General features: G+C 38.3%; 1 protein-coding gene across 3 annotated transcripts in view; it reads right to left on the reverse strand.

Moving 5' to 3' along the window:
• Window positions 1–11286: 11286 nt before the first annotated feature.
• XRN1 (5'-3' exoribonuclease 1) overlaps window positions 11287–16407 on the reverse strand; it is a 115929-nt gene continuing 110808 nt past the window's right edge. For 2 of the 3 annotated variants that reach the window (XM_040234125.1, XM_040234108.1), the window contains exon 43: window positions 11287–16108. In XM_040234125.1, the coding sequence (XP_040090059.1) occupies window positions 15812–16108 (297 nt within the window). In that variant the 3' untranslated portion in view covers window positions 11287–15811. The remainder of the gene's footprint in view (window positions 16109–16407) is intronic. The other variant, XM_040234116.1, reaches the window with a different exon arrangement.

Genomic DNA, 16407 nt, shown 5'->3' on the forward strand with positions numbered 1-16407 from the left:
ACTTCCTCTCCCAGACTGGATACCAAAATGTTAAATGAAACATGTGAAAATGAAAGAGAAGTCCATTCTTTCTTGCCCTGTTTCTCATCTATAAGGCAGATCTCCAGATAACATTTCCTTAAGATCAAGGAAACTTTTTTTAAAAAGAGATATTGATGTAAGCCTAGTTGCACTCATGTTTCTAGACTAAATAAACTTTATTATTGTTTATATGTTTTATGGCCACTTACTTAGCACTTGAAAGTTCAAAGTCTATTCGACTGCCCTGCCCTGTTTTCTCACTTTGAGAAACTGTGGTTCCTAAATGGGTTGAATTCAATTAGTACTTACTAGAAGTTAGTTTCAGAGAAGGCAGTGGCACCCCACTCCAGTACTCTTGCCTGGAAAATCCCATAGACGGAGGAGCCGGGTAGGCTGCAGCCCATGGGGTCGCTAGGAGTCAGACACCACTGAGCAACTTCACTTTCCCTTTTCACTTTCATGCATTGGAGAAGGAAATGGCAACCCACTCCAGTGTCTTGCCTGGAGAATCCCAGGGATGGGGGAGCCTGGTGGGCTGCCGTCTCTGGGGTCTCACAGAGTCGGACACAACTGAAGCGACTTAGCAGCAGCAGCAGCAGCAGAAATTAGTTTGCATGTGTTCCCTGACGCTTGGGTGTTTGCAATTTGATATATATGTGAAAATTAAATCCTTCAGTTGGTCATGTTGGCTGTGATTTTCCTGATTATGATACTGTTTGTCTGATGCAGGCAAAAAAACCTAACTAGAATTATAGTGGCAAAGGCCTGTTTTTGATTAATTTTTATAGTATTAAAATTTAGTTTTTATTGCTACAGCTTGATGAACTTTTGCCCACATTTAAAATATGATTTGGAGGATTAAGGAGGTTTAATTGAGGAGACTCATTTCTCCATTGTATTTAACATCTCTGGTTATAAGAACAGTGTTGTTGCTACCTGTTTTGATAACAAGATAAGATTTGAATTTCAGTTTAATGTAATGCCTCCTAATGAGGATATTCAGTTCTTTTTTGTTTTGATAATAAGATAAGATTTGAATTTCAGTTTAATGTAATGCCTCCTAATCAGGATATTCAGTCCTTTTTCTGAAAACTAGAATAATGTCATCTGAAAAGTTGATCCTTTTATGTAAACAAGGCACACAATGTGTTTAAGCATGTTTTAAAAAATACCACATGTTGGAGTAAACAAATCTTAATCTTTTATTAAGTTAGAATTAAAATGCAGGCAGGCTTCCTTTATAGTTTATAATTTGCTGAAATTGCATTTTGTACAAACTGAAGGTTTGTGGCAGCCTCATATTGACCATATATAACAGCACCATTTTCCCAACAGCATTATTTTTAAATTAAGCTATGTACATTGTTTTTTTGTCATAATGCTATTGCCCACATAAGAGTCTACAATATAGTGTAAACATAACCTGTATATGCACTGAGAAAGCTTGAAGTTGATATAACTCCCTTTGTTGTGATACTTGCTTTATTGTGGTAGTCTGGAACTGAATCTGCAATACCGTTCTTATGTATGAGGTATGATTGTATTGAAAATAAGAGGACATTATTTGGGGAAAAAAAGTTGCTTAATGGAGTTAAGATAGACAAACAACCCAGTTTAGTAATCGGCAAAGGAGTTGAATTGGCAGCTCTCAAAAGAAAGCATGCAGATGGCTAACCAGCACAGGAGGAGGTGCTCGCTGTTATCAGCCATTCAATTCAGTTCAGTTCAGTCGCTCAGTCATGTTCAACTCTTTGCGACCCCAGGAATCGCAGCACGCCAGGCCTCCCTGTCCAGCACCAACTCCCAGAGTTCACTCAGACTCACGTCCATCGAGTCGGTGATGCCATCCAGCCATCTCATCCTCTGTCGTCCCCTTCTCCTCCTGCCCCCAATCCCTCCCAGCATCAGAGTCTTTTCCAATGAGTCAACTCTTCGCATGAGGTGGCCAAAGTACTGGAGTTTCAGCCGTTAGGGAGATGCAAATCAAAACTGCAGAGGGGCACCACTTCATACCCACTAGGACTGTCATAATTAAAAAAGGGAAAATAATAAGTGTTGGTGAAGATGTAGGGGAATTCGAACTTTGTCCATTTCTGGTGGAAATGTAAAATCATGTAGCCTCTGGGAAGAACAGTTTAGAGATTCCTCAGTATTCCACATACCACTCAGAAATTTCACTTCTACAATTATACTCTAAAGAATTGAACATAAGTATTTAAATAAAAATATGTATGTGAATGTTTATAGCAGCACTATTCATAATAGCCAAAAGATGGAAACGACCCCAAAATCCATTACACGGATGAAGGAATAAAAAACATATGGTATATCTATACAATGGAATCATATTCAGTCATAGCAAAGAATGAAGTAGTGGTGCGTGCTCCAACGTGGATGAGGCTTGAAAACACTGTACTAAATGAAAGAAGCCCGACACGAAAAGTTGCTGTACTATATTTCACAAGTGTCTTGACCCAATTTAAAGTCATGATGAAAATTCTTATTTCCTCTTCGTGGGTGGTTTGCTAAGCCTCCACCCTAACTACTTCCTTCTGGGGCTCTGGGACTCCTGGGGTATCTATGCACATTCCCTGTCGCCAGAGGTCCCCAGATACCCAACAGGGGTGACCTCTTCTTCCTTAGACCTACATGATTTTTCAAAATTCCCAATTCCCAGGAAGCCCATAAAATCAAGTTAATCTCACCCTGCTTGTTATATGTGAGCTGCTTCCTCCAGCTCCAGCCTCTTCCTACCCTGTCTCAGGTGCAAACCCAGGTTGGTCCTTCAAGGAAGCCTTCTCTCAACTAGAGAAGTAACAAAGTGTTCTGCCTTTCCGCTACGCAGAGTGTCTTTGTGTTCTGTCCTGTCATCCAAAGAATCTATAGTTATACTTAATATCTTGTAATTATTATCCTGTTTTTATAAATATCCAGAATAGGAAATTCCATAGAGACGAAAATCAACTTTGTGGCTGCCAGGGGCCATGAGGAAGGAGAGGGAGAGTGACAGGTAGGGTTTCCATTTGGGCTGATGGAAAAGTTCTGCAGCTACCCCCAGTAGTGGATGCCCAGCATCAGACATGTACCTAATACCACTGTGTTGTATACTTTTAAATTGTTAAAATGGTAAATGGTAAATTTGGTTATGTGTGTGTGTGTGCTTAGTGTATTTTACCACATTTTTAAAAAACTACAAGACAAAAAATAAGACCAAGTCAAAAAAAAGAGAAAGAGAGGCTAAAGGTACATGTTTTAAAGTATGTCAATTCCTGTGAGTGCAAGAAAAGAAAGTCTTAACTTCGAGGGTACAATTTTTTTCTATAACTAGATTGACTCTGAGAATTCCCTGGCAGTCCACTGGTTGATTTCGCCTTAAATGCAGGGACTGTGGGTTCAATCCCTGGTCAGGGAACTAAGATCCTGCACTTCAGAGGGTTAAAAAAAAAAAAAAAAAGACTGACTTTAATGGTATTAATGCATTTATCACAGAATAAATAATACTCTACACTCCAACAGAATGGCTAATATTAAAGATGAATAAAACAAAGTTTGGTGGACATGTGGGATAAATTGAATTCTCACCCATGGATGGTGAGATGGTATGACCACTTGGAAAAAAGTCTTACAGTTCCTTATGTTACTAAATGTATGCATATCCTATGACCCACAAATTCCATTCTTAGGTATTTACTCAAGATAAATGAAAACAAATGTCTACAAAAAGACTTGTAAAAAGACATTCATAATAGCTTTATTCATAAGAGCCCCAAACTGGAAACAGATCAGCTGTTTATCAGTTGGAGAATAAATCTCAAACTATGTTCTTCTCACAATGGACTACTATTGAGAAATAAAGAAAAGCAAACTACTGATATACACAATAACATGAATGAATCCTAAAACACTGAGTAAAAGAAACCTAGCATAAAGCATGTATACTCTATATTGAATCCCTATATTTATACACCTGAAACTAATAATATTGTTTATACTTCAGTTTTTAAACTCTACTTCAGTTTTTTTCTTTTTAAAGAAAACATACTGCATTTTTCTGTTGACATAAAGTTCTAGAGCTGACACAATTTATTTTTGGTGAAAAATTTTCAGAATAATGGGTGCCTCTTGGTACTTGGGAATTTATCGGGAAAGGGCGTGAGGGAATTTTCTGTGTGTGATGTTCCTATTCTGTATCTTGGTGATGATTTACACTGCACATGTGTTTACTGTTTGTCAGACCTCACAGCCCACTTAAGATTTGTACATTTCATGGAAATTTTACCTGTAGAGAAACAAAAATGAACCATAAAATATTGAATTCCGGTTAGTGATATGCATGCTGAAGTGTTTGGGGGAAACATACTAACATCTGCAACTTATGTTGAAATGCCTACAACAATAAGATGGATTGGTAAATGGAAAGAGAGATGGACTGATGCATAGCAAAATATTAATGGTAGAATTAGGTGATGTGTATATGAATGTTCAGAAGTTGTTTTATTTTTTAACTTTTATGTATGTTTGGAAACTTTTTATAGTAAGATACAGGAGGGACTTCCCTGGTGGTCCAGTGGCTAAGACTGCACCTTCCCAATGCAGGGGGCCTAGGTTTCATCCCTGGTCACGGAACTAGATCCCACATGCTGTAACTAAAACACCCTGCACACGGCAACTAAGACTCAGTGCACCAAATAAGGAAATAAATAAACTTAACAAAACAAAGATATTGGAGAAAATAATAAAATATATGTTGTCAAACCCACCCTTATTGTCTGGAGTCTTAAAACTTCGCAAGAAAATTAGACAAATATTCTTTAAAACTAGCCAAGTACCCCAAATTCTAAGAACTGTTTCTCTTTGTCTAAAAATCTCAGTGATCACCAAGAGCTGTTACAAAGCTTCTTTGTCTATCTGGACTGCATGGCCTTTTGACAGCTGGGACAAACGTTCGGAGTCAAGCTTCTTAGAATCAATTACTAAGCTTTAATGGCCAATTACATTGTGAACTGATGAAACCCTCTAATTTGGTGGAATGGATCCTTTACTGCCTGAGGGTAACTACTCTTCATGGTCAGTCTCCATTCCCCTACCAGCCAGTATCCAACTGTGGTCTTTGCAGCCTCCTGGTTTTCCCTCTTCCTCCCCTTTCACATCTGTTGCTGTCATCTTTCTTGAGAAAGCCCACGGATTACTGCTGAGTTGTGTGCTCACTATGCAGTAATGCTATACAATAGAAGATGGCCAATTCATGATCCATAGAGGAGAACTTCCTGAAGCAGATGTGTGGTGATCCTAGACCTGGCCCTGCTGCTTCGTAAGTGTGTGACCTTGGGCAAGTCACTCAACTCCTCTGAGCCTCACTTTATCAATCTCCGCAATGGATGAAGCAGGCTGAGAGGTTCTCCAGGCAAGTTTTAGCCCTAAAACTCACCTGCTATTTTCTTGGCCAAACTATAGTTCAGTTCAGTCACTCAGTCGTGTCCAACTCTTTGTGACCCCATGGACTGCAGGACGCCAGGCTTCCCTGTCCATCACACACTCCCGGAACTTGCTCAAACTCATGTCCATTGAGTCGGTGATGCCATCCAACCATCTCATCCTCTGTCGTCCCCTTCTCCTCCTGCTTTCAATCTTTCCCAGCATGAGGGTCTTTTCTAGTGAGTCAGTTAATCACATCAGGTGGCCAAAGTATTGGAGTTTCAGCTTCAGCATCAGTCCTTCCAATGAATATTCAGGACTGATTTCCTTTAGGATTACCCGGTTTGATATCCTTGCAGTCCAAGGGACTCTCAAGCATCTTATCCAACACCACAGTTCAAAAGCATCAATTCTTCAGCACTCAGCTTTCTTTATGGTCCAACTGTCACATCCATATATGACTACTGGAAAAACCATAGCTTTGACTAGATGGACTTTTGTCGGCAAAGTAATGTCTCTGCTTTTGAATATACTGTCTAGGTTGGTCATAATTTTTCTTCCAAGGAGTGTCTTTTAATTTCATGGCTGCAGTCACCATCAGCAGTGATTTTAGAGCCCAAGAAAAGAAAGTTTGTCACTGTTTCCATTGTTTCCCCATCTATTTGCTATGAAGTGACGGGACTGGATGCGATGATCTTCGTTTTCTGAATATTGAGTTTTAAACCAGCGTTTTCACACTCCTCTTTCACTTTCCTTAAGAGACTCTTTAGTTCCTGTTCATTTTCTGCCATAGGGGTGGTGTCAGCTGGGTGTCTGAGGTTATTGATATTTCTCCTGGCAATCTTGATTCCAGCTTGTGCTTCATCCAGCCTGGCATTTCTCATAATGTACTCTGCATATAAATTAAATAAGCAGGGTGACAATATACAGCCTTGATGTACCCCTTTCCTGATTTGGAACCTGTCCATTGTTCCATGTCTGGTTCTAACTTTTGCTTCTTGACATCCATACAAATTTCTCGGGAGGCATGTCAGGTGGTCTGGCATTCCCATCTCTTTCAGAATTTTCCACAGTTTGTGGTGATCCACACAGTCAAAGGCTTTGGCGTAGTCAATAAAGCAGTAGATGTTTTTCTGGAATTCTCTTGCTTTCTCTATGATCCAACAGATGTTGGCAATTCATCTCTTGTTCCTCTGCCTTTTCTAAATCCAGCTTGAACATATGGAAGTTCATGGTTCATGTACTATTGAAGCCTGGCTTGGAGAATTTTGAGCATTACTTTACTAGCATGTGAGATGAGTGCAATTTTGTGGTAGTTTGCACATTCTTTGGCATTGCCCTTCTTTGGGATTGGAATGAAAATTGACCTTTTCCAGTCCTGTGGCCAGGACTGGAGTTTTCCAAATTTGCTGGCATATTGAGTGCAGCACTTTAACAGCATCATCTTTTGGTCAAACTTAAAAAGTACTAATTTCCAAATGACATTTCCCCAAATTGTAATGTTTCTCCTGTTGACTTTGCCCAATTTTATTTTGTTACTTTTTCTCAAAGTTTAACATGTACTGTGTAGAGTTCATGTTCAAAAAGGCTTGTTTATGAAACAGCAGCCCACTCATCCTCACATTTGTCCCTCCTGAGAAGTACTTAAAATTTTTTTTCAATCTGCAGAAGAGTGGAAAGAATAGTAGTCAGCATTCATACCTGAATAGTCCTCATCTAAACGGCTTTTGCTGACATCTGACCATGCTCCATCTTTTTCTATACTTCCTTTATGCCAGACCATCTGAAAGTGGGAGGCAGATATATGACATTTCACCCCTAAATACAACAGGGTGCAACTTCCAAGATTATGAACATCTCCTACATAACTGCAGTATCATTGTTGTACCTGAGAAAACTGACCCTAATTCAATGGGGTCAGGTCAGTAACATCACCCATTTTCAAAGATACCCATTGTTTCATAAAATGCCTTCAGTTCAGTTCAGTTGAGTCGCTCAGTCATGTCTGACTCTTTGCGACCCCATGAATCGCAGCACGCCAGGCCTCCCTGTCCATCACCAACTCCCGGAGTTCACTCAGACTCACGTCCATCGAGTCCGTGATGCCATCCAGCCATCTCATCCTCTGTCGTCCCCTTCTCCTGCCCCCTACCTCTCCCAGCATCACAGTCTTTTCCAATGAGTCAACTCTTCGCATGAGGTGGCCAAAGTACTGGAGTTTCAGCTTTAGCATCATTCCTTCCAAAGAAATCCCAGGGCTGATCTCCTTTAGAATGGGCTGGTTGGATCTCCTTGCAGTCCAAGGGACTCTCAAGAGTCTTCTCCAAACCACAGTTCAAAGGCATCAATTCTTCGGTGCTCAGCCTTCTTCACAGTCCAACTCTCACATCCACACATGACCACTGGAAAAACCATAGCCTTGACTAGATGGACCTTAGTCGGCAAAGCAATGTCTCTGCTTTTGAATATGCTGTCTAGGTTGGTCATAACTTTTCTTCCAAGGAGTAAGCGTCTTTTAATTTCATGGCTGCAATCACCATCTGCAGGGATTTTGGAGCCCCCCAAAAATAAATTCTGACACTGTTTCCCCATCTATTTCCCATAAAGTGATGCGACCAGATGCCATGATCTTTGTTTTCTGAATGTTGAGCTTTAAGCCAACTTTTTTACTTTCCTCTTTTACTTTCATCAAGAGGCTTTTTAGTTCCTCTTCACTTTCTGCCATAAGGGTGGTGTCATCTGCATATCTGAGGTGATTGATATTTCTCCCGGCAATCTTGATTCCAGCTTGTGCTTCTTCCAGTCCAGCGTTTCTCATGATGTACTCTGCATAGAAGTTAAATAAGCAGGGTGACAATATACAGCCTTGACGGACTCCTTTTCCTATTTGGAACCAGTCTGTTGTTCCATGTCCAGTTCTAACTGTTGCTTCCTGACCTGCATACAGATTTCTCAAGAGGCAGGTTAGGTGGTCTGGTATTCCCATCTCTTTCAGAATTTTCCACAGTTTATTGTGATCCACACAGTCAAAGGCTTTGACTTAGTCAATAAAGCAGAAATAGATGTTTTTCTGGAACTCTCTTGCTTTTTCCATGATCCAGCGGATGTTAGCAATTTGATCTCTGGTTCCTCTGCCTTTTCTAAAACCAGCTTGAATACTATGTTTTAAAGATTGAAAGTGTTATATAAAGTGAATGGTACCTAGTGGATAGCCTGTACATAGTAACTGTTATTATCACTAAGCCTGGAGCACAAACCTTCAGTGCTATACTCATAGAGGCATAAATAATGATAGGATGTGGGAGAAAGTTAATTCTCAGGAAGACTTGGAGCTCTTGTTGTGCTGTTTCTAGATCCAATATGCCATAAATTGCAGAGAGAATCTCTGGTAAAATATTAATGTGTCAGCCTGAGAACGTGATGCTGGAAACTCTGATTCTACGTTTCTGTTTCTCTTTGCTGTCCAACATGCTACACAATATAGGGAGTTTCTAAGAGTTAGTGAGGTTGCATCATTCTTCCTGAATGACTGAAACGGCTGTTTGTCTATGATTTCCACTCTCTCTAATCTGTTCTCTGCAATGACACCAGTTTTCATTTTGAAAGAAAACCACCCCTTCTTAAACTCATGTGATGGCTGTTATGAGATTAGCATTTAGGAGTACCTCACATCCTGACTTTTTTTGCTTCAAAGAACATAGCTCTTTAGGAATGGGCTGCAGCAGCCATATCGTGTTAGTTGATCTTACTTGCTTACATGGTGATGGACATTTGACACAAACTTAGCTCATTCAGAGTTGAGATGGAGAGATGCTAGTCTTAGGCTGGTTGCTGGAACTGAAGCAATGTCCAAAGGGAATATGGAAGCCGAGTGTTAAACAAAGGCAGAAGTGAGACTAGAGAAGGGAGGTATCTTCTGATAGCTTTCTTGGTCCAGGCCCCTATGAAGCTCAGCCATGTTTCTGCTTTTTGGTTCTAGATTTTCTGCATTCATATAATAGATTCTATTCCATTTTATTTTTTTGTTGAGTTACTTTAAGTGGGATTTTGTTACATCCAAACAAAAAAGCTTGGACTAAGCTTTTGGCCTGAAACTCAGACACTTTAGCATGCTTTGCAGTGTTACGGTCTTAGGCCTACCTTCACCTCCATTTTTCCTCTGATCCCTTTTAATCTGCACTATATACAATTCAGGTCTGATCAATTTCCTTCCCTTGCTTGGCTCCTTTAAGTTTCAGCTCCTCAAGAAGACACCCTGATAATCTTCCCAGTCTGTGAGATATCCCTTTCTTATATGTACTTGTTATACTGGTATTACACTTGGTGGTTTAAGTGTTCCTTCTCTGCTAGACTTCGTGGATGATCAAGACTAAGTCTAGGTCTTATTCATAACTCTATGCCTGAGCTAAGCCCTTAAAAGATATGAATAAATAGCAAATGAAATGAATGAAATAATATGTTTAAAATAAAACTAGAGAGAATTGGTATAGAAACTAGATTAGAAAGCCTAAGCTTTAGAGTAAAGCAAAGCAAAGACCATAGGATTTGGAGTCAGACTTCTGCATAGGTGAAACCTGCCTACACGGTAGGGTCCTGAGAATTACAGATGATCTCTGTAGGCTAGGTAGGATATTGGCCTTATTAAGGATTTAATAATGAGCAGGTATATTTATTTATTGTTCCTATATTTAGGAAGTCAGTGAAACATGGCTAAGACTCTTGCAACTGTAGGAATACATGACTTCATAAAGCACCTCAAAATTCTAAAGGCAATCATTTCTGAAGCTGAAGGAGTTTAACTGGGATTACCCTTGTACCCTAGCCTTCCCTGGTGGCTCAGAGGTTAAAGCGTCTGCCTCCAATGAGGGAGACCTGGGTTCGATCCCTGGGTCAGGAAGATCCCCTGGAGAAGGAAATGGCAACCCACTCCAGTATTCTTGCCTGGAGAATCCCATGGACGGAGGAGCCTGGTGGGCTACAGTCCACCGGGTCACAAAGAGTCAGACACTCACTGAGTGACTTAACTTTAACTTTTAACCCTTGTATGAAGGCTGTTTGCAGGCACATCAGAGAGTGAGCTCCGCTTACCATTAGGGCAAAGCTGTTTTACAGAGCTTCTTCTATGTATGAACTGTAAGGACTGACTGCCAGCGCAGAATGTGGTTGCTGAACAGCCTGCCTGTGAGAGGCCCAGGTTCCCTCAACAACCCACAGTCCAGGAGCGGTGGCCCCTCAAGGTGCCCTGGCCCATCCCCAACTGCAGGTGCTGGAACAAAGACCTGATCTGCAGGGGCCACACCTCAGAGCCCAGGGCCCCTGGAGAGAAAGAGTGTGCATTTGAAAGTAACACCTCAGTTAAGGTTCAGTTTCTAAGAAGCCTTGTTGTACTTCCTGGATTGGATTCTCTGTCCCGAATTCTTACAACAAATTTCCTTTTCTTAAGCTAACTTGAGAGGATTTTGATTTGTTTATTGATTTTCAAGTAAAAAAACTGGCACTAAGTACCCAGTGCTTTAAATATACTACCCATACAAGGGGTGTTGTTTTCTTCCTTTAAAGTACCCAGTGCTTTAAATATACTACCCATACAAGGGGTGAAGAAACTGAGGCATAGGCATTACATAATTTGCCAATCCTAATATAATGACATATTTACAATTAGAGGCAGAGCCAGGATCTGAACTGTGGCCATCAGAATCTGCAGTTCAGACTTTCTCCACCAATCATGCTGTCAATTTTGTGCTAATTGACACAGATTCAAATACCAATATAAAAGGATATGAGGTTTAAGTGAATCCTGTAATCCATTTTTAATATCACTGTAAACATACAAGAACAAAAGCTTATGAAATCATTTTCAAATGTTTAATTAAAATCCATATAGCATTTAACATGTATAGATGTTTAAACTCTTTCAGTGACTCATATTTTAAAATCCTTTTACACAACATTTTGAGGCTAACTTCATGCCAAAAATCTACAAATGTACAGTTTAACACAAAAATACATTTGGAGTCCATTCCAATGCAAGTTGAAAACACTTTAATTGCAGACAATGTATAGATATTTAAAAAACAAAAGCTACAAAATGAGCACATAAAAGTCTTCCCTTTTGAATTTTTAATAAAATACTGCTCTGTATAAGATCTAATGAAAAATTCCAGTTACTTATAAAATACTTATGTGAGGGAAAAAAAGAATTAAGATCTATATGTATGAATTATACTTACTTATTTTGTTTAAATGAAAAAAATGCTGAACATGTTGATGATACAGTACAGTATTACTCAGATATCAAAAAAGATGCAAACACTCAAAGAAGCAATTGGATGCAGGCAAAAGGAAAGATGAGATTTAAGGCCAAAAAAGCCCCTAAGTTCCAAAACAAACAAAAAATTCACTCCTATTACTTCATGAGAAAACAGTATGAAGATTTGGTTCCAATCACTAAAACATCTACAGGCATTTAATTATTTGGCCTTGGCAATTTACTAGTACGTCAACTGCTGAAATAACAGCAATAGGTGTATTGTTGGAAAAAAATTAATTTTTATAGGTTTAAATATGTAAAACTTTATCTACTGGAAACCAGAGTCTCCATCACGAATTGCACTTGAGATGGCTGAATGCATTGATTGAGCAAGGCATTACTGTTAGTTCACTGAAACACACAAACAAACACAAAAGCAGCTATGGATTTCTGATATTCTTAACTATCAAGACTATTTTCTGTTTTTCTCTCTCTAAAAGACGCATCAGTGGTGTTGGAGATAAGCTAGTGAAACTCCAGCCTGCCCTCGTTCTGATCATCATGGTCTCTTAACTGCTCCCTGGCGGAAGATGGAACAATCTGAGGGAAATATCAGCCAGCTCTGTCTGAAACATATTCATTTCTAGCATTTTTAAGCATTATCCTAACTAGGAAAGGAAGCTCCAGCAAAAAAGACTGCTTCACTGACAAAGTTCTTATAAGATGTACAGAAAGAACACTGCCAGTTTAAGTTCTGTCACTCTCTAGAAAAATGATAAGGGGACTTCTGTGATTCATTTTTTTTTTTTTCCAGAGGTAGAGAATGTCTGTCATTTCTCTCCAATAAATGAATTCCCCTCCCCAGTAAAAACACTATTTGGAAGCAAGATAGTACTAAGAAATATAGCAAGCTCAAAAAGCTGGGAAATTGTACATAGTGGCTTTAAAAAAAAGAGGCTCTGGACAATGAAATGAAAGCATATTAGAATGAACTTTAGTGGGGAGGGGGAGAATTCTAGCTATCTTAAACTAGACAATCACTATGATAATGTATGACTTACTAGGACAAATAGATGATTTAAAAGTGAGTAAATAAATCACTGCAGTTCATCTATGTCCTTGAGCTAGGAAGAGTATAGTCTGAAAATGCAGTGAAGCACAGGTCTTATTTAACTGGTCTCCTTCCAACTGCCTCCCTATCTGCCTCTCCTCCCAAATCCAGATTAGTTTGAAAAATATCAGTTTAAAACCAAAGCAAGTACCTGATCACGAAAAAGGAAATAAAACCCACAGCAAGAGTTCTTCATCTCTCCCACCAATAGGAAAAAAAAGAATTTGTTTTTCAGTTCTGAAAGAACTACTTATCCCTCTGAACAGCAAGGAAAGTCTTAAATTGAAACCAAAGTACACACAGAGGTGAAAGTAATTTTTCAGGCAACTGAGTCTCAGACATTTAAGATATGAGTCTGCATGATGTTTAAATCTATTAATACAGTCTATCTGTAAAATTATAAGACTCAGGTAATGTATTGGAAATGGTGAAAAGGACTGAAAGGACCAAGCTTCACAATTCACTTAATCTGCCCCCCAAAAAAAGAAAACTTTATTGAACAAGGTTATCTAGAAATAATGTTTTAGTAAGGAGAGGAAAGTTTAAACTGATTTAACTGCTCTTGTGATGTGGAAACATGAGGCATCTTGGGGAACCTGCTCTTCCGTGCCCTACAGAGTCCATGGTTTCCACACACAGCCCACAACAGACTCAACAGTTGAATGGGCATATTTCTAAATTTTGGGGTAGTCTGAGTCTGTGCCATCCACAAAGGAAAAATTGTAAGTTTCCCAAATCTGTCAGTGGATCTAGACTCCTCAAGACTGTCATGAGACACAGTCTCTGCTTCTTACATCCTCTCCAGAGAGGATCTCAGGATGCAATAGATGAGGATCTCATCTATTGCTCTCAGGCCCATCTCTGGAATAGGTGTACAAGGTGAAGAAAATATAGACGAATGCATGACACTATCTGGTCACTATGGATTTCTCTCCCATTTTAATCTCTCTTTAGTCTTGAGTTGCTTTAGGAGAAGAATGAAAAGAAAACACTTACTGCCTCTCCATCTAGAACTGTCAGTTTGCTTTGTTTGAATATTGAGGAAACCCCCTTACATGGGTTGTGGCACTATGCTTATCAAAGTTTCTCTTGAAGTTTTTGGAAGATGGCATGTGCTCCTTCTTCGGTGCTTAAATAAAGATGTGGGCTGTACACTGTTTATATAGGGTGGTCACAGAGAAATGATGAGTGAGGCAATTCTTGAATGCTGGAGGTTTTGTACAGTTACATAAGGTGAAAAATACCATATACTCTAAAGTAGTAGAGGTTAACATAATCTTATTGTCACAATTCAACTTTTTTTGTATTTCCATAAAAAAAAAATTACTTTGTGAGGCAAAAAGGACAAACTCTGAGAATTACTTGAGCCTCATTACTTCAGATCCTACTACAGAGAAACATGTATTCCCAAAAATGAAATGTTGGGAACCAACGAACATCTGAATCTAGGAAAATTAATAGAAAATAAAATCATAGAAACTCACATGACTATCATAAATGACAAATAATGAACACTTATTTCATACTAAAGGCACTACTAATATACAAATATCCTATTAACACTTAGAGAAACTCTTAACATTTAGCAGTTAGATAAAGAAATCCATTTAACTCAATACTAGCGTTTTAAAAAACAAACAGGCTAAAACTCATGGCAGAGTTTTCAATGAGCCAAATGAAACTAGATATAATAATAAGCAGCTCCATACAAAGATTGTGGTTCCTACTTTTAAAATACTTTTAAAAAAGTATGATAACTTACTTCCTTAAAAATATAAGCATATCACAAAAACTAAAGCATAAATATATATATGTATATATGTATATAAATCCAGGCCCTGGTACCGCTGAGAAATTTTCATAAACTCTGATATAATTTCAACAGCCATAGATTGAATAACACACATCCACACATGACATGTACAGACAAAATGCCAGAGTCACTGCACAGTTCAGCATAAAGCTAAAAGTATGGAAAGAGAACAAGGGCGGGCATTTGTCATGTAAATAATGCATATTATATACTAATTGTGCCTGTGCAAACCTTGGAATTTTTAAAAATTTAGAATTTCATTGACCCAGGAAAGACTACACATGGATCAACAATGGAGCTGTCATGTATGTTTAAGTAAGCAAGTAAAAAGCTAAACAAAAGGATAATACATTTTAATTAATGACATGATTAATATTTTGTACTTCTATCAGAAGATTAATCTGTAATCATTATACCCTGTAGATTTTGAAACTTAATTTTTTATTAGAGGTTAACTAATGCTGGTTCTTGAATAATCTAAAAAATTGTAATTATTTCCTCAAATCTAGATCACTATGTATAGTTCTGAGCAGTTAAATGAACTATTCTGATCAGTATTCTGAAATTGCTTTGGTACAAAATGGAGAATAAAGCAAAACTGGCAGCACCAGCACAATGTGATCACGTCACAACAGGTCTAAAGGACCCTCAGAGATAACAGAACATAAGTTAAAATACCTATAAATAAGCACAACTCTCCTGACAATTCTATTACATCATTGAAAAGAGAAATAAAATCTACATTCAGTAAATTATACTTGAGGCCCAATTTTCATGCTCCATTTAATTATCCCTCAATGATAAGTGTAAAAAAAAATGTTTATTATTATTGCAGTACCATGTCTAATTCATAGTTCGTTCATTCATAGGATGCTTTTAATGACAAGGCCAATGGTTAGAGTGGTACATGTGAATGCTCAGTCCACTGATAGTATTTTAACACAAGGTTTTGGGGTTGTTTTTTTTTTTTACAGCTTTATTGAGGTATAATTGATGTAAAACAAATTGTTCATACTTAAGATGCACAATTTGATTTACAGTCTTTTAAATAGCATGAAAAGTGCCTGGCCACTAGAAAATTAAAAAATTTAATTGAAATGTATTGTTTTAAAATAGTACATTGTAATTTCTTGTGAGACACAGGTATGGATTTATAAAAAGGTGGGAGGAAAGGAAAGAAATTTAATTCCAAGTACCAAATTTATTCAGGTTTAGAAATGCCAAAATTGACAGCCAGTTTTCGTGATTTTCTTCTTGAAGAGCTTGGTGCCGACTTCTGGTGAGGCATACTATGGCCTGGGGAGGCAGCTGCAACTTGAAAAGAAGATGCAGGTTGAGGGATCTGAGAAGATGGTAAGGAAGCTGATGAAGTCTCCTGTGGAATTCCTTTGGTGACATCAGAAGATGCTGACTGGCTAGTGTGAAGCGGGGTGACTTGATAACTCTGGGCCTCCTTATTCTCAAAGTTCTTTTTGTTTGCAACTCTTTTTTTAGTTACCTTTGAGGAATAAAAGAATAATTAATTAACAATGTAGGCAAAAAAACTAGTGTCAGAAAATACCATAAATCACACTGCTAATGCTTGTCAAGCACTGCTGACTGTGACTTTCACTTATAATCTCCAAACCAGACTTTAGAAATTCAAGGAATCTAGTTATGAATAAGATATTTTAAATGTATCCATAATTTCAGTATAAAGAAAATTTATGTTCCTGATTTTAAATCATTGTTTTAGAAAAGGATATTATTACTTGCTACAATTATTTATTAGAACACAAACTCAGACAGCAGGGATTA

The sequence above is a fragment of the Oryx dammah genome, unplaced genomic scaffold (genome assembly GCF_014754425.2).
Source record: "Oryx dammah isolate SB20612 unplaced genomic scaffold, SCBI_Odam_1.1 HiC_scaffold_2, whole genome shotgun sequence".
Classification (NCBI taxonomy): domain Eukaryota; kingdom Metazoa; phylum Chordata; class Mammalia; order Artiodactyla; family Bovidae; genus Oryx; species Oryx dammah.